General features: G+C 39.3%; 1 protein-coding gene across 3 annotated transcripts in view; it reads right to left on the reverse strand.

Moving 5' to 3' along the window:
- Positions 1–19795, reverse strand: part of SLIT2 (slit guidance ligand 2) — a 358036-nt gene that overhangs the window by 33333 nt on the left and 304908 nt on the right. For 2 of the 3 annotated variants that reach the window (XM_081083273.1, XM_081083272.1), the window contains 3 exons: positions 17860–17984; positions 17611–17708; positions 16241–16380 (listed from right to left, as the gene is read on the reverse strand). In XM_081083273.1, the coding sequence (XP_080939399.1) occupies positions 16241–16380; positions 17611–17708; positions 17860–17984 (363 nt within the window). Of the gene's footprint in view, positions 1–11960; positions 11988–16240; positions 16381–17610; positions 17709–17859; positions 17985–19795 lie in introns of all 3 variants that reach the window. The other variant, XM_081083271.1, reaches the window with a different exon arrangement.

Genomic DNA, 19795 nt, shown 5'->3' on the forward strand with positions numbered 1-19795 from the left:
CATGCTTTTCAAGGCAATAACTCTATCTTGCTGATCTATATTCAACTTGGATTTCAATTTAACCTTTAGACATTTTTTTCTGGTTCATTTTATTGAATAGTCACTCATGAATAATAATTAGGTTATGCTCTTTTCTTTAAACATTATTTTAGATTTTCCCCTGGCCAAATGTTAAAATAAATATTTTCATTGGGCTATTTAATTTGTTGTAATTGCATTGGAGTACGCCGTATTTGGGGGGAGGCAGCCTTTAAAGTTTAAATAGTGTCCCATAGTGGTGAGACCTAGGAGCTCATATAAGATGGGAAATGTAGCCCTAACTGGTTTGGCTCAGTGGATAGAGTGTCAGCCTGCGGACTCAAGGGTTCGATTCTGGTCAAGGGCATGTACCTTGGTTGCAGGCACATCCCCAGTAGGGAGTGTGCAGGAGGCAGCTGATCGATGTTTCTCTTTCATTGATGTGATGTTTCTAACTCTATATCCCTCTCCCTTTCTCTCTGTAAAAAATCAATAAAATATACTTTAAAAAAGATGGGAAATGTAGCAAGCCCCATAGATAAATGCAGGACTTGAATATCTCCTTCTCAATCAGCAAAGAAAAACTGGATGTTTGAAAATACCACTGTATTTCCATGAATAATGGAAATAAAATGCACTAACAGTTCTGTGCTCATATGTTTTTAGCCACTAATAAAAAACTTCTCATGCCCTAACCGGTTTGGCTCAGTGGATAGAGCATCAGCCTGAGGACTCAAGGGTCCCAGGTTCGATTCTGGTCAAGGGCATGTACCTTGGTTGCGGGCACATTCCCAGTAGGGAGTGTGCAGGAGGCATCTGATCAATGTTTCTCTCTCATTGATGTGATGTTTCTAACTCTCTATCCCTCTCCCTTCCTCTCTGTAAAAAAAAAAAATCAATAAAAACTTCTCAAAACCTCAGAGTATTGAGAGGAAATTATGCTCTTCTTCCTCTTTTCTCCGTCTTCTTTTTCTCCTGTTACTCCTCCTCCTCCTACTACTTCTTCTTCTTCATCATCTTCTCCTTCCCCTTCTCCTCTTCCTCTATATCATCATCACCATCATCACCATCACCATCATCATCAGTATGTGTGTAGTCAAAGCAAGACGTGTGAGTGGAAAATCAGGAAGAAATAAAAGGTACCTGACTTTGCTTTTTCAATGACCCAGGGCCTGCCTCACGTCATATCATCAGTGGTTGCCCCCCTTCCTGAGATGATGAAGTGTGAGGTGACAAACAGGAAAAATGGAAATGTTCTTTCCATATAGTTAATGTTATAATCTGCTAATTTTATAAGCAGGTCTTTATATTTTTAACACGGCATCAGGAAAGATAAGTCAGCCCATTGGAGTGAATAAGGTCAATGTGGTTGAATACAGATTAAATTTCGGTGCCCAAGAACTCCTCAAAAGACAGGGGTCCAAACAGACCTTGACTGTGTAATTTGACACCAATCAGGAAAGCTTATTTATTTGCTCTCAGCCCTGGATCCTTAAAGGTCCCCAATGATAAAGCTATAGTGTGGACTACCATGGTTGCCTGGCATTTATGATCTCACTTCTGATGAGACAAGGAAATTCCTCTTCCTCATGCTCCTAGTTTTCAGCTCTTTTGTTGATGAAAAGTTACAAAGTTGTGTGTGTGTGAGTTGTCTGTGTTTTCAAGAAATAGAGAGTGGTCAACCAAAGAGCCTATTGCTACCACTTCAGGATATGAGAGTTAGTGTATGATTGGCTCTAACTTGTAAAAAAAAAAAGGATCATGTGCCTTAAATAGAGGTGACTTTCATTATAAGAAAATAATGCCTGATTGTGTCTGTCTGGTAAAAATGGCAGAGAGTGGGACTGAAAATGCCTGAGTTCTATAGTTACACTAATGTGCGCTGTGATGGAACAGGGGAAGAGTGATGTTCACTTCCCTAAAAGGCTGCGATTCCTCAAAGCCTACTCTAGAAAGAGATACAATTCATTATTTACTGAACACCTGTACATGTGGATTTTATGAAGAACTTTATGTACTGGTAATGTGACCATACATCCTGGCTTGCTCAGGACAGTCCTGGTTTACACCTGTTGACCCAAAGTAATTTTCAATAGTGCCCCCATGTACCCACACAGATGCCCTGACTCGGATGATAAATGTTATGGTCATATGAGCAGTAAAAGCTGAATCATCAGAGTTAATGTTCTGTTTGGAGTGACGAGTGAACGAGCATAAAGGGAGAAATCATAGGCAGAAACTACTCTGACCGGGTGAGATGACATTTGGGTTGCTGAGTTATTGCTTGGAATGGCCTTCTGCAACTTATTCAGTATAAAAGAGTGGACTGGTTGCAGAGAAGTGAACTGTTTTATTGCTCTGGGCCCCAATTCTTCATTGATGAAATGAGGTTCTGAAATTGAAGGTATGCAAGGTCTACTGTGGCTCTGAAAAGTATTTTAAAAATGCTTATAAAGAGACGGATAACGCAGATAGCAAGTTAGCAGAGGGCGCATCACACTGAACTGCACAAAACAACGTTATTGCATTCAGTGGCAAAAACAAAGTGCCAGCGATGCCCAGAGCCCCCTAAGGTACCGACACTGTGAATCTCATTGCAAAGAGGCAGAAATCTCTGTGCACTCTGATGGTTCTTCCGGGAAATAGTGCCTGGAGTTGGCCTTGCCTCCTGTTTCATTTTAGATCCATGAACCGAACTGATGCTAAGGTTCCTTCCTTTTTAAACACGAGGGGCCTTTCCCTTTTATCTTCATTTGTACTTCTGGTATCTTCAGTTATCGTTTTGTTTACATCTTATTACCAACTTACCAAGATAGTTTTATACCTGTTCTATAAACTTCTCCCATGGAGTGATCTGCCTATGGCTTTTCTAATGATTCTGACAGCAAATCAGATTTCTAACATTATCCTATGTTTTGAGTGGCAATTATGTGTGAGTCCCTGTGTTAAATGCTTGGAGTCTAATGGTGAACAACAATGACAACAATGAAATGATATCCCTATTCTCCTTGAGCTTATACATGAGCAGTGGAGCAGAAGAAAGATATTAATCTAATAATTTCGTAAGTAACTCTAAAATATATGATAAATGCTGAGCAGAAAAATGTCCAGGTACTCTGGAAGAGGGACTGACTGTGAGGGAGGCTTCTCTGAAGTGAGCATGGGATGTGAGAGAGAAGTGGGGGTCTCAAGGGCTGACAGTGGTTCTGTGCAGGAGGTGGCATGGGGAATGTGAGCTCTGAGAGACAGGAAGTGAGCCCAGGACAGTGTAGTGCCAGAGATGGCCACAGAAGTTGGCTGGGCCCACTGGGTAGAATGTCTTTAATCTATGAGCATTGATGGGGTACCATTGCAGGGTTTGAAGATGGATGATGTTCAGATGACAGCTGCACTTTGAAAAGAACATTCTGGCTGTAGTAGAGGATGGATTACAGAGGGGCAGACATGAATGGACATGAGAGATGGCTTGGCTTGCACTCCATTGGTGGTAGAGGAGATACAAATGGCCTGGAGAGGTGGTCAGGAAGCCAGATAGGTGAACATTTGTGATGGATTTGGATGATGAGGCAGTTGAGGGAAGGAGGTGTCTGGAACTTCTAGGTGTCTGGTGTGTATATTTGGAAGTGCTTTTTAGCGACACGGGCAACACTGAAAGAAGATCAAGTTTTGTGGTGCAAAGATCAAGAGTTTTAACTATGGTGATGTGGTCTTATGGGTTGAATGTATCCCCCCCCCCAAAAAAATACATATGTATGTTGGAGTCCTCCAGCACCTCAAAATGTAAACTTATTTGGAGGTAACCTCATTATAGAGGAAATCAATTTTAAAGAAAAAACACACGAAATCATCAGGGTGGGCCCTGCTCCAATATGGCTGATGTTCTTATAAAAAGGGAAAATGTGACAGAGAGAGAAGATGATATGAAGAGCCACAAGGAGGAGGTGCCCAGCTACAGGCCAAGCAGAGAAACCTGCAGCAGATTCTCCCTCACAGCACTCAGAGGACCAGGCCAGTTGACACTTGGATCTCAGACTCCCAACCTCCAGAACTGAGAGACAATACATTTCTGTTGTTTAAGCTATCCAGTCTCTGGTACTTGTCATAGTAGCACTAGCAAACCGATACAGGTGGTAAATTCTAATTTAATCAAGGTTTAGGGTGGGGAATAAAAGTATACTTCCCTCCCACCCTCCCTCCCTCCTTTCCTTTCCTCCCTTCCTTCCTTCCTTCCTTCCTTCCTTCCTTCCTTCCTTCCTTCCTTCCTTCCTTCCTTCCATGTCTCTTTCCTTTCTTAATTCATCCCACGTGGTTGTTCCCTCCTGAGCCTCAAATTTTCTCCCGGGTCTCAGGGCTTCTTCAGTTGTCTGTAATAAGTGATGCACATGGTCCAAGACCATGACCTCTGCACTTCGAACGTGGCAAGGTCCACACAGAGTACAACAGAGTAGTCTGGCTAGAAGCCTCTCTGCAAAGCACTGGTTGACTGGGACCAATAAACCCTCAGCCCTCCCTCCAAAGGGAGCCGGCATTAACAGATAGGGTTTGCAGGACGGGCTACCCAAACATTAATAAGTGCCAATGACAGATGACGTTAGGCTATTAAAGGTGACAAAGGCAAGAGAACCACACATGGTGGTGTCTTAGCGAGGGGGAGAAAAGTGAGTCCAATACCTAGTTCCATCAGCTTTACCATAAATTTGGAGATTGGCTTGAACTTTGAATAACAGCTGCACTTCAAAATAACTATTAATATCTATACTATCCTTAGTTATAAAAATGATACTCTTGAAAGTGTTTTATAAACTTTAATTATGTCAAAGACATCAAGACAACACAAGTGGAGGATACCCGAGCTATTACCAATATGATTTCTGTTTCCCACACAGGCACTCAAATTTCTTAAACAATATTTTTCTAAAAAATACTGGCTTAACTCATGGCACTCTTCCAAATTCTTAACTATGGTGATGCTTTGGCAAATCAATGAATAATGAAGATTCCATCTAGTCCACGGCAGTTAAATGTTTCCTGAAGTGAATAATAGTGTAAAAGAAATTAACCACTTGTAATAGCATCTACTTATATGTACTCTGGAGTGAGAATTTTTTATTTGACCAACATTTTTAAAAAGATGCTTTGGTTTAATAATTTTTATAATGTAGTGTTGGGGGAAAACATCTTGAGTTTTATCCAGCAAACGATTAAAGGGGGAGCATGACAAAGTCCTTACCCTGTAACTTCCAATCTGTAATATTCACAGAAATGAGATGCCCAATTTTTCAGTACCCTGTAGAAGTTCCATTTAGAAACTGCCTAAACGACTTATTATTGTTTTTACATATTACTGAAAACTATGCTATACGGTCCACAAATTTATTATTACCCCTAAAGAGATTTGTTCTCTTTGTAAATTGTTTTAATCAGAGGCAACGTTTGAAGAGTTACTGGGATGGATGATTCATTGCTTTCTATCTACCAAGAGATCTGGGCAACAGCATGTCTTACCTAGGCTTACTCAGTCCACAAAGCCTGCTTATCAGAGAAGTTGGTCATACAGTCTCTGGATTAGGATTTCTGGAATTTTCTAATTCAAATCACTCTGTGTTAAGTATTGATTTGCTTTACACTAATGGAGAAATAGGAAAGGGTGGATTTGAATTAATAAATATCTCACCTGAATCTTTCTAAAAGTTAGACCTTTAAATTCAGGTTGGGCATGTCTGTCTACAATAAAAATAATTTCAGTTATGAGTACTATGGCACTTCTGAGATATTGTACTTCACTGTTGCTAGTTTCTGCTAATGTAGCCAGATTAATTTCTTTTTCCCTAAAACAGAAAAAAAAATGTCAGAGTCCATTCTGAGGCTCATGGGTAATGAATGGGGTGGGGAGGGTTCCGTGGCTGATGGTGCAGCCTGTCTTTGTTCTTATTTTTAAATTATGCAAATATGTATGTATGTATGTGTGTGTGTGTGTGTGTGTGTGTGTGTGTATATATATATATATATATATATATATATATATTGATATTGACAATAACGGAAAGGGAATTTATGACAGTAACTTGAATAACTGGACCAAAATTCTAGTGTTATAACTAATCTGTTATGACATTTTCAAATATACTTGGAACAAGGAAGGAAGTCTGGTTGAATTCCTGACAGAATCCCCAGGACACAGATTTTTGGAGGGTCAAACACATCATTCTTCAATTATTTGCATTTAAGCTCTTACTTGGCTCAAGAAAAACCTGAATAAATGGTACCAGTTTACTCTACTTACATTGGCACAGCAAAGGAAATTATAAAAAAAAAATTATTGAATAAAATAAGTGAGATTTAATTTTTGAACACTATACTACTTGAGGATAGGACCTTTATTTATAGTTATATATTTGTGCCTCTTTATCCCCATTGCATTACCTAGCAAATTATCTGTCACAAAGTAGATACTTGATGGATGCTGGAAAATGTGACAGATTACACTTATTGGATTGCATCTGGAGGGAAAATACGTTTTTAAATGTTAATAAAGGCGACCCCAATGGCATGAGGGCCCATGTAAGGAAACAGAGAATATAAGGAAAACGGGTAGCAGATTTGAGTTCTGACATCGGCCTGAGATGGGCAGCCTGTGGACTCAGACACTCCTATACTCTCGTCTGCTAAATCATGACAATCCCAAGGGGAAATGGAGGGGGTGAACCTGAGAATCAAGGAAGTGTGTGTGTAAGCACTTAAGTGCATGCTCAAGAAAGGTTATGATAAATGGATCTGAATGACTCTCACTACCAAATTTTAAAAACTCCATCCAATTCCTATCAGAAATTGTACATTTCCCATTTTATTTAGTTCATTAGATTCCATATATAAGTGAAATCATATGGTACTTGTCTTCCTCTGCCTGGCTTATTTTGCTTAGCATAATGCTCTCCAGGTCCAGCCATGCTGTCACAAAGGGTAAGATTTCCTTCCTTTTTAAGGCTGAGTAGTATTCCATTGTGTAAATGTACCACAGCTGTTTTATCCACTCATCTACTGATGGGCACTTGGGCTCCTTCCAAATCTTGGCTATTGTAAATAACACTGCAATGAACACAGGGGTGCCTATATCCTTTCGAATCAGTGTTTTGGGTTTCTTCGGATATATTCCCAGGAGTGGAATTGCTGGGTCATAAAGCAGTTCCATTTTTAATGTTTTGAGGTAACTCCATACTGCTGTCCACAGTGGCTGCACCGATCTGCATGGCCACCAACAGTGCACGGGGGTTTCCTTTTCTCCACTTCCTCACCAGCACTTGTTTGTTGATTTATTGATGATAGCCATTCTGAAAAGTGTGAGGTAATATTTCACTGTGGCTTTCCTTTTGATCTTTATTTGTGTAAAGAAAAACATTCTCACCCTATCCAGTTTGGCTCAGTGGATAGAGCGTTGGCCTGCAGACTGCAGGGTCCCAGGTTTGGTTGCAGTCAAGGGCATGCACCTTGGTTGCAGGCTCCTCCTAGGCCGGGGCCCTGGTTGGGGTTTGGGCTTGTGCAGGAGGCAACCAACCCATGTGTTTCTCTCACATCGGTATTTCTCTCTGTCTTTCCCTCTCTCTTCTACTCTCTCTGAAAACCAATGGAAAAATATCCTCAAGTGAGGATTAAAAAGAAGAAAAACATTCTGTGTCCTCTCTCAGACCTTGCAGTGGAGCAGGGAGATGGGTGAACATAGAGGGTGGACACAGATGATGAGATTCTGGGACTCATCCCAGGTCAGGTTAACTGAACTGGACTTGCACGAAAATCATCTCCACTTCCTCCTTTCTTGCTGGGCCAGGCTGGAACTATTTGTTGCAGGCTCTGCTCAGGCTTTTCACCCACATTTCATAGCACATTACCATGGGCAGATGCCCAGTCTCTAATCTTGTCAGTGCTGATGGTAACAATTGACTTCATTTCCATTAGTAAAGGATTACTTATAAATGGCGTGATTCTATTTCTTATTTTTTCAAGAAAGCCAACATTTTCTGAAGATTCTTTTTCCATATCTGAGGCTTTCTTATTTGTGTTAACTGTCCTGAAATGTGTCCTCTCAGTTGGAAATAGTTAACTGACCTTCGCAATAGGATCAATAAACAATCCAGATCACATGCACTTCCCTGAACTTAATGAAGTCTCATTGTTAGTAGAGAAATACCAAGAACTGATCCTGAGGGACTGTGAATTCCTAAAAATATGGGAGCCGCTCATGAATGTCCTCTTGGTGCCAAAATCGTGCAAAACGGGACACGTGCACAAGCAGGGCATGGCCACAGAGTAACCTCGTGAGATGGAGTTAACCATAATGCAAAATAGGAAAGCTCCAAAAAACATGCTATAAATGTGGATATGAAAATGTTTCCAACAAGGACAATCCTTTTATGTTCTCAATGATGTAGAATGGATCTCCATAATGCCTGTTTGCCAGAGAATTTGATTCATTTTCATAGTCAGGGGTCTCTCTTTGCTCATGAACTGGTGGAGTAACTATATGATGCTGTTGATTTTCCTGGGATATGAGGAATGATGACTTTAGCAAAACAACTGACCTAGTCTGAACTTGCAGTGAGGACCAAAGCCAAAGATTTTGCCTGGTGGAGAAGGGTAATGTTTTATGCATTTTTGGAAGCTTAGCACAGTGTCCTGCATAAGGTGTTTTCTTAATAAATATCTCTTGAGTTTTCAAAATGGAAAAACTTACCTCCCCAATAAATAAACAGAAAAGGAAGTCTTTTTCAGTACTTCCTCACTGGAACTAAATAATGGAGCTAATTCCAACAGCTACTGAAACTGCAGAAATATTTAAATCCTTTTTTAAAATAAATAAATCCAAGTTGGATTGAATAAGGTTTCGTTAAGCTAGACTGTTGTTCTGGGCTCAGTGGTCCCTGCCTATTAAGAGCAAACAGGATCATTAAAATGTTTTCTGAGGTTCAAAGGCTTTTAAGAAGGCTTTGCAAGGTTGAAAGACGAATGCAAACCACACAATATCATTAGGCTGCCAATGTATTCTCTACAGTTAAAACAGACTGCAGGTATGTCTGCAACTATATTAAATCTGCTATAAAGACCTTACACATCTCGAGGCAGAATTAATAACAGAAGGGGTCACTATTTTTAAAAGATCATGAAAACCCAAAAACATACACAAAACCTAAAAAATGCAACCAAGTCCAAGAGTTCTTCAGCATTTACTATTTCCTTCCACTTCAAAGTAGAGTAAGGGGGTGAAGAGAACCAAAGGCTTAACACCAAATAAAGCCTTTTCATCATAGTGAGCATAAAAAAATAATACTTTTTAAAAAGGCAGTACTAAAGAATATGGGGAGAAAAATTTCATTTACACATGTAATTTCCATTAGGCGGGATTTTCTATATCAAAATAATCATAAGAATTTCTATGCCATCAGGAATGGCATCAGCTCATCTATGTCAATGCAGTGATGATGGTTGGAATTAAATGATGCAAACTTTACATCAGTCATACAAAGCAGCTCTGATATCTCTTGCAGATAGACATGTAACATTTTAAAGTGTTTTCCCATCTATCCTTCCATGTTATTCTGAGGTGGGATAGATGTCATTATCCCTGTTTCACAGAAGAAAAAAAAAAAAAGGAAAGGAAAGGAAATAAAGACTGGGAGTGGCCCCATCCTAAATATTAGGATAAGAAACCTAAGCTTCTCCCATTAGCTGGACGAATTCATCAGTATCCCAGTGATGGAAAGTAGACTTGTCTTCAGGGGTAATTAATTAATTAATTAGTAGATTAAATTTGCAGGCATTGATTGGATATTTCTTTTCCCTCATGTGTAGATAAAACAGACTGCCTGTCAGCACCTGAATTTTGTGGTTCCCTTTACGCTTTCCAAATGCACATCAGGGACACTGTGTATGGCAAGCTGGCGAGACAGCAGCAGAAAAGCTTGTTGGGCATCATCGGTCAGTTGGGGCCATTGTGAGAGGTACCGATTCTGAGCCTGGACCGTGGCAGCAGATAAGCAGGGACTGGTCCTAGTGCAAGTCCCCCAAGTCAGAGGGCATGCCGTGGGGTCAGCGAGGTTTGGATGGACCCCTCTTTACGAGCTGTGGGTCCTTGGGTAAGTGCTTTCTCATCGTTTTATACAAGTTATTGCTCCAACCCTTACTGTTCATGTCTACAGGGATTTAAACAGTTTCCCTATGTCAGCTAATTCTAGAACTTTTTTATTATTATTTAAGAAAATTACCCTCATTGTCATAAAGAAATTAAAATTTCATTTCTAGTTAAGTTTGGGGTTAAAAAATAGAGAACAGTTTGACTGCTTTTAGAAGCAGATTCAGTCATCAGCAGATTCTTGGAAAGAAAAGACATGTTTTATAAACCTAAGCATGAAATTTAGTCAACACATGAAACCACGTGGTGATTGGAAATACGATCACACTGCCAGGCTTGCCCCTGAGAGTGCACAGAGCTACTTAAGGGCATATTCCTGTGACAGAACAATTGCTATTCTGTTTCTGAGAGACTCTGACCTTAGACGCCCCTGCCCCAGACCACCACATGAGTCAATACTTGGAAAAAGGAGAGATGGTATTTGACCAAGAATGGTATTGAATGCATTAATCCACAGAGAACTGACCAGGCTAGATTTTTACATTTTACAATAGGAAACCTTTTTTTTTTTTTTCATGTTTGTCAACTTAATTGTGTTTGGTAAGTGACCAAACACAGTAAATCGCCTCAATGACTCAACAGAAAGAAATGAAGTCCTTAGCAAGAGGAGACAGGGTGGGCTGCTGTATAACGTACCCGCATTAGCCCTGTAATCTTCCTGCCAGTGCTTCACAGACAACTGGCACTGTCAAGACAGGCACACATGGGGCTCCTCAGAGGCCGCTGAGCCTGCCCTTGGCACTTAAAGACTTTTGGCCAACAGATTGAGTCCAAGTCCAATGTTATTAGCAATCATTCTGAAACTTTGAGATAAGGCTTCACAAAGGTTCCGTGGTGATTTCTCAGGCATGCCTACTGCCCTGATCATTTCTAGGACTCCCTTTCCTGGGCCCTGATGGACTTGGGGAGCCATATAGAATATATTGATGTCAATGATTGGATATGGCTCTCTTTATGTTTTAAAAATACTGCCTTGCCCGGCTGGCATGACCCAGTGGTTGATTGTAGACCTATGAACCAGGAAGTCATGGTTTGATTCCTGGTCAGAGCATACACCTGAGTTTCAAGCTCAATCCCCAGTAGGGGGCATGCAGGAGGCAGCCAGTCAGTAATTCTCTATCATCATTGATAGTTCTATCTCTCCCTCTCCCTTCCTCTCTGAAATCAATAAAAATACATTGAAAAAATACTACCTCGTACTTATGATGTACTGTAAAATGAATTCAACAATGTCATTCTATAAACCAACCTCTTGGGCTTTGTCATATTTATTTTATAAAATGTTTACATAAATCTATACACCTTTCAATATTTCTCTTGTTTCAACTTACTAAAGATATTACTTTAAGGTTATTGAAAAATTCCCAGTATTGAAAATACTTCTATCTATACCCTATAGGTATACTAAATGATCTACATTTTTCATTATAAAAATAATTCATGTTTGTAATATCTTTTAAAGAGTAAAAGCAAACAGACAAGTAGAAAGTAGCAATTATTAGTCTTTCTTTTTCACCACCCTCTTCCCGCTCAGAGGTTTCTTTCATAGCCTTCTACAAATTGGGCAAGTGCATGTCAGTTGCCCTTTTTATAGTGCTTGGCATAGCTACCCATACATCAAGGATCTGCATGACTGAATGAGCATATTAATTTCAGATTTCTTCCACATTCCTTTTACCATGTACATATAATGACATCCATATAGCTTTAAAAGAAAGAGGGAAACAAATAAAAATCATAGTAGACTTAAAAGGCGACTAACCTTTTTCCACCTCATTCAGATTAGCAGCTGGCAGCGACAAAGACAGAAGAGACAAAAGACTATTTACATTGCGATACAACAGCAGAGCACAGGAAGCTAGTGTATTTATAACAGAAGGGCCCAGAGTGAGCGGGCGGGCGAGGAGAAGTGAGGCTTGGATTCCTTACCTACAGCCGGCCAAGCGCACAAACAGGGGGACAAGAGGCGATAGGCAAACGCCATCACAGGGAGCCAGGGATCTGCGTCTCAACCAGGTCACTTAACCAGCCTTACTTTTTAACACGTGCACGTCATGGTTAGTGTGTGGGCATGGGAGGTTAGGAAAACGAAGAGATAAGGGTTCAACGTGGAAAGATTAAAATGGTCTCAATGTTTTCCGCATCTTTACATGCCCAACTGGTGTGGAAACGTTCGTGTACGGACTTTGGGAAATCCCGTTAAGTGACATCCTGGGTTACAGTGTGATCAATGGTGTGTCATCTTTGCATGTGTTTCCATGAAAGTAGGGTTGATTAAGAAACATAGTCTTGACAGAGCAGATCCAGGGTCTGACTCTCGGGAAACATGCAAAAACACATTTTCCAAGTCAACACCTAAATTCATACCAGAGTTTAAGACAGGGCGCCAAGTTCTCAACATGGCAGGGGTGCCATGTTTATAATTTTCATTTTTGTAAGTTTTGAGCTTATGTGATTGCAGGGATTCCTTGAAAATGCACCTTCCGCCGAAACCGGTTTGGCTCAGTGGATAGAGCGTCGGCCTGCGGACTGAAGGGTCCCAGGTTCGATTCCGGTCAAGGGCATGTACCTGGGTTGCGGGCATATCCTCAGTGGGAGATGTGCAGGAGGCAGCTGATCGATGTTTCTCTCTCATCGATGTTTCTGACTCTCTATCTCTCTCTCTTCCTCTCTATAAAAAATCAATAAAATATATTTTAAAAAAAAAAAGAAAAAAAAAGAAAATGCACCTTCAAGAAATGCCTTGGTTTTAGAAAGGATACAACAATGATTTTAAAAAATAAAAAACAATTTCTCAAGCTAAAATTAAAATCCTAGAGTGAATTTTTAAATTATTTGCTTAGCAATTTCTGAGTCTGACTTGCTCCATTCTTGGTGTATTTTAATTTAAAATAATACTGAATCAAACTTTTCCAAAATTAACTATGCTCAATCCTTAGAGTAGTGGTTTCAATTTAGAATCAATGGGATTAAACTTTTCAAGAATTAACCTGTCTGAAGAATTAGCCATCAACAACCATCTATTATACAACTGGAACAGATAATGGACTGAATTAAGTAGAAAACAACAGTTTTGATAACTGGGGGAGGGGAGGGTATAATAAGTTTTAGATAATATAAAATCAATATTGACCCTTAAAATGTATGTTGTTAATCCCTGAAGCAGAAAAAAGCAGATAGTTTTGTCCTCTGATAAATCAATAACTATTTACTATAATGTGCTAGTTACACAGGCTTAAATAAATTTAATAAACTTCCCAATGGTGGTTCATTTTATTTTTGATATTTGTAGTCGTGTTTTATAGCCTGCCCATCACATCGAGATTTCTCCATCAAACTGCTTTCAGATCTCTGCATTTACTCCATTAGCAATAGTATGTCCAGTCTGACTCTTGCCACGGATGCCAAATGTAAAGCCTTCCCCCATAATAATTTATGAGCTTTTTCCATGAAGTTTTATTTGTTCCAACTAAAGAGTTCACGTTCTCATCCATGCCTTTGGGGCATCGAGTGAAAAATCTTCAAACAGAAAGCAACTTGTGACTTGAATGATGTTTAAACAATGACAACATTATTATATTCCCTGAGCATAGCAGGGTTTCTGTTCCCAGATCTTATGCTCATTAATCAGACTCCAAACTTACATCTAAAACAATACAGCCGCATTATACGAAAATTCCTCCCTAACTGCGGACTTGGATGAAGCAGGATATAAAACTCCGGAGCCCGATTTATATTTTCCTATAATTAAAGGCCACTATGTGCCGCTAACTTCAAAATCTGCAGATGGTTGTTTGATATTTTGCAAATGAGCTCATCTCACATATGGACAAAAATGCTATAGTGAATAGATGAGCTACAAAAGGGCCTCATTTAGATATTTACTCTAATGCCAAATCATCAAACTCTTTACTGCCCACAAGACTCAGCCCAAAGTCAGAGTGGTAGTATCTTCATGCTATTACGTTTCTATTGAGCTCAGTATTTTTGTTTATACTTTGCCAAAATTCAGGCAAACTGATATCGGTAATAGCTGTGCTTAAAAAGACTCAACGAGTCTCCGGAGAACCAAATGGCTCTTGACAGATAGTCCTGGCAGGTTCCCACGTGATAGCTTTAATAGATGTCACATTTTGGCTAAACAGTGGTTTTGCTAAGTTTTGGTTTTTTTCTTTTTATGTTTCAGAGAAAGAGATCTGGTACAGAGAGATGAGGCTTCCTAATATTTTTCAGAGGAAGCCGTACTAAACGGAGTCACTTCGGGTGGAGATAACATGTGGGCCAGAGGATCAGGTGTAGGAAGGGAGGTTGGAACATGTAGGTTGAGAAGATAAAACAGACTCAAAAGAAACAGATAAAGAAGAAGGTACAGCAGATCTCAAGCCAAAGCAGGGGAACCCCTCCAAACCAACTCAGAAGAATCTGCCACCTTCTGTAATTGATCATGAAAAAAAAAGGCATGTGAGAATCCAAAGACCGCAGTGCTCTCAAGCCTGGGTTGTCAACACAAGGAGGATATTGACCAATTCCTGGTTGCTTGGCTCTGGATCTCATTAGCTGGCCAAGGTGCGTTTGAAGTGCTTTGGTCCAATTTCTCCTGGCCAGAGTACATTGGTTTAAAAAGGCCTCAAAGATTACGTGAATTAAACTCTTTCTGTGATGATGATAGAGCAATGGAAGAAAAAGAAAATGATTCTATCTAGGTAACAGATTTTAGTGCAGACATTGGGCTTTATATACAGGTCTGAAAGAGACTATGCAATACAACTCAATTCTGAGGGGAGGCCCCGGGGCTTCAGTGCATGCCCAATACACTTGCTCTCCTTCACTAATTCAAAATATCAAAGAACACTCAAATTCTGCCCTTTAAGGAGCCCAAGGGCTGCATATACGTAACAGAGAAATTGGCGGATATAACATGTTCAGTTTTCTACTGTAACTAAGTATATTACTGCATATGGCATTGGGTGCTTCACTGGTATATAAAAAAAAAATCCACCCATGAGAAGGCAGCTTCAGAGACACTCAGACAGACCTGGCTTGTCAAAACAACACCCCATTATTCTATCTCGCCTTTTCCCATCAAGAAAAGTACTTAGTGAAATGCAGAGTTGGGGCATGCCATAAATGCTTTCCTAATCAATCCTGGGACAGTTAGTCATACGATGTGACGTCATCTTTCATGTTTGGAGATGCTGACCTTAGGCATCTACACAGTTATTTCACCCTCTGATATTAACTATGTATTACATCACGTGGAAATACATGCAGCTAATGAAATGTACCTGGCCAAATGAAAATGGTAACTTCAAAAAGAATGACAGAACTCACTGCTCCACTTTTTCTTACAAATAAAATGCATAACATTCTCTCAGTGGTTTATTAAGAAAACAAGATTGTAATTGTGACGTTTCTTCTTCATAGCCACAAAACTACATCAGAATAGATATTCTGACATAATAGCCAAGGTATAAGCTTGATGTTGACTTTACAGCCAATTGGCTTATCCAGGGAAGAAGTTAAGTAGGTTGAACAGCCTTATGAGATTTATCGTCTCAAGAAATAAAACGTCAGAAAGAAGGTGACAGTCTCATAAGATTATTCAAAGTGGTCAACATTTTTATATTTGTATTTTATTTTGAAGAACATGAGTTATTAGATGAAAGCACTCATTGGTGAAGAAGTATGGATACAATCTAAAATGCTTAATTATGTTTTGACTATATTAGAAAATGCCCTTTTTACATGTGTTGGTTAGCACAGGAAAATGTGTTGTGTGTGATACCATTCAATTGTGAGACTAATAGGTTCAGTATGTAACTCCTGATTTTTCTGGATAGCAATAACATGATAGATAACCGAGCTTGGCGGGTCTTTCATTGGGTTGGCTGAAACCATTGTTGACTTTGGCTGTTATTTACATTACCTCTAATTTCCCAAAAACCTACCAGTTATTGAATTATGCAATGGTTTACTAAACACATGCAGCAAGATTCCCATGATGCATTCAGATACATGGACCGATGGCTGAGCATTTCCTACCTGTGTACTCAGGTGGGCAAAGGCATGTGTAGTTGTTAATCCCATCAACGCAAGTAGAATTATTTTCACAGTCATTATCTTCACAGTCATCAATATTGATTTCACAGTGTTCTCCTTCAAACCCATCAGCACAAATACACCTGAACACCAAAGGGGGGGAAAAGTAAAAATAATAATAATAACAACTCTGCATTTAAAAAGAAACATGTGGTCTACATATTGAAAAATACTAAATACACTTTTCAATTACAGAACTTTTAACTACAAAAAATTGATTTTTAAATGACATGTTGTAAGCATTCATTCAAGGTAATATCCTGCAAATCAGAAACAAAAAAAATGCTGATGGAAATGGCCCTGTAAGTTAATAAATCCAATATATCTGCAGATCTACAACACAAGCAAAGTTTACTCTATTTTAATCTCAGGTTGTGCTCTAATAAAATAATCAATACTTCTTTGTTCACAAGTGACAAGGAACTGGTTCTGATTTTTTAAAAAATGACAACACCTACTACCCTATGCATAATGTTCTTGATGTCTCAAAACCAAACCAAAAGGGAATTTGAAAAACAAATTTTGTCTTCCTTGCAATTATAAAATGTGAATGTTCTCTTTATGTCTCAACAAATGCAATTTTTTTCCATTGACATAAAACTCTGTACATTTCATCTTGCTAGGTATCAGAATAATCTTTGAAAAGCCTTGATGAAAAAGAGACAGTTTCTTAACAGAATGCAGAAATGAAGCCTATTTATTATAAAAAGTGATATTCCAAAAAAGCTTTAGAAGTACATTAGCATTCTTATGCAAAATTATTAGTGTCATCATAAGAACTCTATTTCATAATTCATGAAGTACATTTGAAGTAATTGTACTGTATGATTAAATAATTCCAGATTAAAAATGCTCACAGCATGGTTGTCTTCTTATATTGGGGGTTGGAAATGAATCACTAATTTTCTGTTTCAGTGGGACCTACATCTTTTCATTACACACTGTCTTTAAAGCAATACACACAGCAACAAATGAATACATAACTTTCAGTAGGAGACTAGTTGGCTATTGATTAGCATAATATAGCCACTCCATTGTCTTGATCTAATCTAACTTGATTAATCATAATGTGTGCGTGTACATGTTTTACAATTTCTGGATTTTGTAGCTGCCTGAGCTGAAAATACTGAAACACCTCTATTTGTTTTTATGTTGCAATATCTTAGAGAGGGACTCACACATGTTCTTGTGGATTGATTCCTGGCATTCATTTTAAAATAACGTTCCCAGATTTGAAAAGAAGAATGTGTGTTTGCTTAGTTACTCTTGCTCCAATACCTCAGACACAGACCACAGACTAATGATTGACCTACCAGAATCCATCTTTGTCACCTTCCTTTAAGTGGCAAGTTCCTCCATGTTTACATGGGTTACTGATACATGCATGAATTGGGACATCGCAGTCCTGCCCCTGGAGAAGGAATGGCCAAGCAGAGTTGGGTGTAAGTAAAGTAGTTGTTAGCACAGTAAAATAAGGTAGTTGACCGCACACTAAAATGAGGCAGGCCCAGCAATGAGAGCGATGCTTTCAGATCACGGTTCCTATGACAGCTTTGACTCACCTTGAAACCATATGGACAGGTACAGCGATAAAAGTCAACTGGATCATTGTTACAGGTGCCATCATTTTTGCATGGATTTGATAAGCAAGGATTACATTTAGCTAAAATAGTCACATCCACAGGACCTAAAAAGTAATTGAAAAATATGAGAAACTGGTGCTTTCTATTTTTAGATCACTTAGGATTATTTTAATGCTTTAATGTAACAGTATATTTTGTATAAAAGTTATCGGTCACATATCTGTATATAAGTCTCTTCCATGACAAAACCAGAAATCAGCATCATCATATTATGTGGAAGAATGCAACAGGAGGCCTTTTCATTGAGGGATGGTGAGACTCCCCAACATCAGAGTGGGACTCTGGGTTTTGATTTAGGTGGTTAGTACCTGATGTTAATCATGCTAATGTTATAGGGTCAGTCCCTTCAACAGGCAACTAGCTTCAGTGGTTGAGCTCCATGGCCACTGCCTGTATCTTAATTTCAGCCAGCTGCCATGGAAAGACATGTCACCCATCCCAAAGAGGACTGTCTGTGTGTGTCTGTGTGTGCATGTACATTGGGAGATGGGTGAGTGAGTTTTATGAATAAGTAGCAACTCATCAGTTAAAATATAAATTCATCAATTAAACATGAAAGATTATGCACCTGCCGTGATAACATTAGTTCAGTACTGTTATTTTCATACAGGAGATACAAAAAAACAAAAAAGCAAAAACACCCTGTTTATGCACATGGAAATACACCAAACACACGAGCTCCTTCTGTATCATTCTCACCCAGAAGGATTTCCCAATGAAATGATCTCTACTTGCTATCCCATTTTTTGGAAAATATATATATTTTTAAAAACTCACAATCCATAAAAAGTTTGGATTCAAAGTAGATTCAGTTGCAGCCCTTTTCCTTTGGTTGCACATATTTATACCATAAATGGCTAACAGTGTAGAACGTGCACTGTCCTCACTTAAATTACGTTCCACCACTGAAACCAGTTTGGCTCAGTGGATAGAGCGTCGGCCTGTGGACTGAAAGGTCCCGGGTTCGATTCCGGTCAAGGGCGTGTACCTGGGTTGTGGGCACATCCCCAGTAGGAGATGTGCAGGAGGCAGCTAATCGATGTTTCTCTCTCATCGATATTTCTAACTCTCTAGCTCTCTCCCTTCCTCTCTGTAAAAAATCAATGAAATATATTTAAAAATAAATTACGTTCCATCGATGCTGCTTTGCACTGGTGGTGAGACCTCACTAGATGGTCTCTTGGCAACTGTCAGATGAGGACATTCTTTCAAGGTGACATTTTTATATATAAAACTAGAGGCCTGACGCATGAAATTCGTGCAAGAGGCTCGGCCCTTGCAGCCCCGGCTCCATCCGGAAGCTCATCTGGATGGTTGTTCTGCTGTTTGGTCTAATTAGCATATTAGCTCTTTATTATATAGGATACAAATATTTTAATCATGTCTCGCTATCACTGGTCTCTCTAAAAGACTTTATCCTCATTGAAACAACAGCAACAATTTCAATCACATGTTTGATCACATGTCCTTTTTAGCAATGTTACTTGAGTGGATTGTACAGCATGCTCCCCTTTACTGTCACTGCTCTAACCTTCCAAGGGACATCTCCCCAAACAGTTGTATGGCTTCTGCTCATATAAAGTACCTTTCATCATATTTCTCTACCAATCAGAGTTCATGTTTGTGAGTTTTTAGTCTACCAACAAAAACTCATGTATGAAAGAGAATATGGGCATGAAAACTGCATATCTTTTTTTTCTTTAAATATATCTTTATTTATTCCAGGGAGAGGGAGAGAAACATCAATGATGAGAGAGAATCATTGATTGGCTGCTTCCTGCACACCCCCTACTAGGGATTGAACCTGCAACCTGGGCATGTGCCCTGACTTGGAATTGAACCATGACTTCCTGGT

Source organism: Myotis nattereri, assembly GCF_964212035.1.
Source record: "Myotis nattereri genome assembly, chromosome: 1".
Classification (NCBI taxonomy): Eukaryota; Metazoa; Chordata; class Mammalia; order Chiroptera; family Vespertilionidae; genus Myotis; species Myotis nattereri.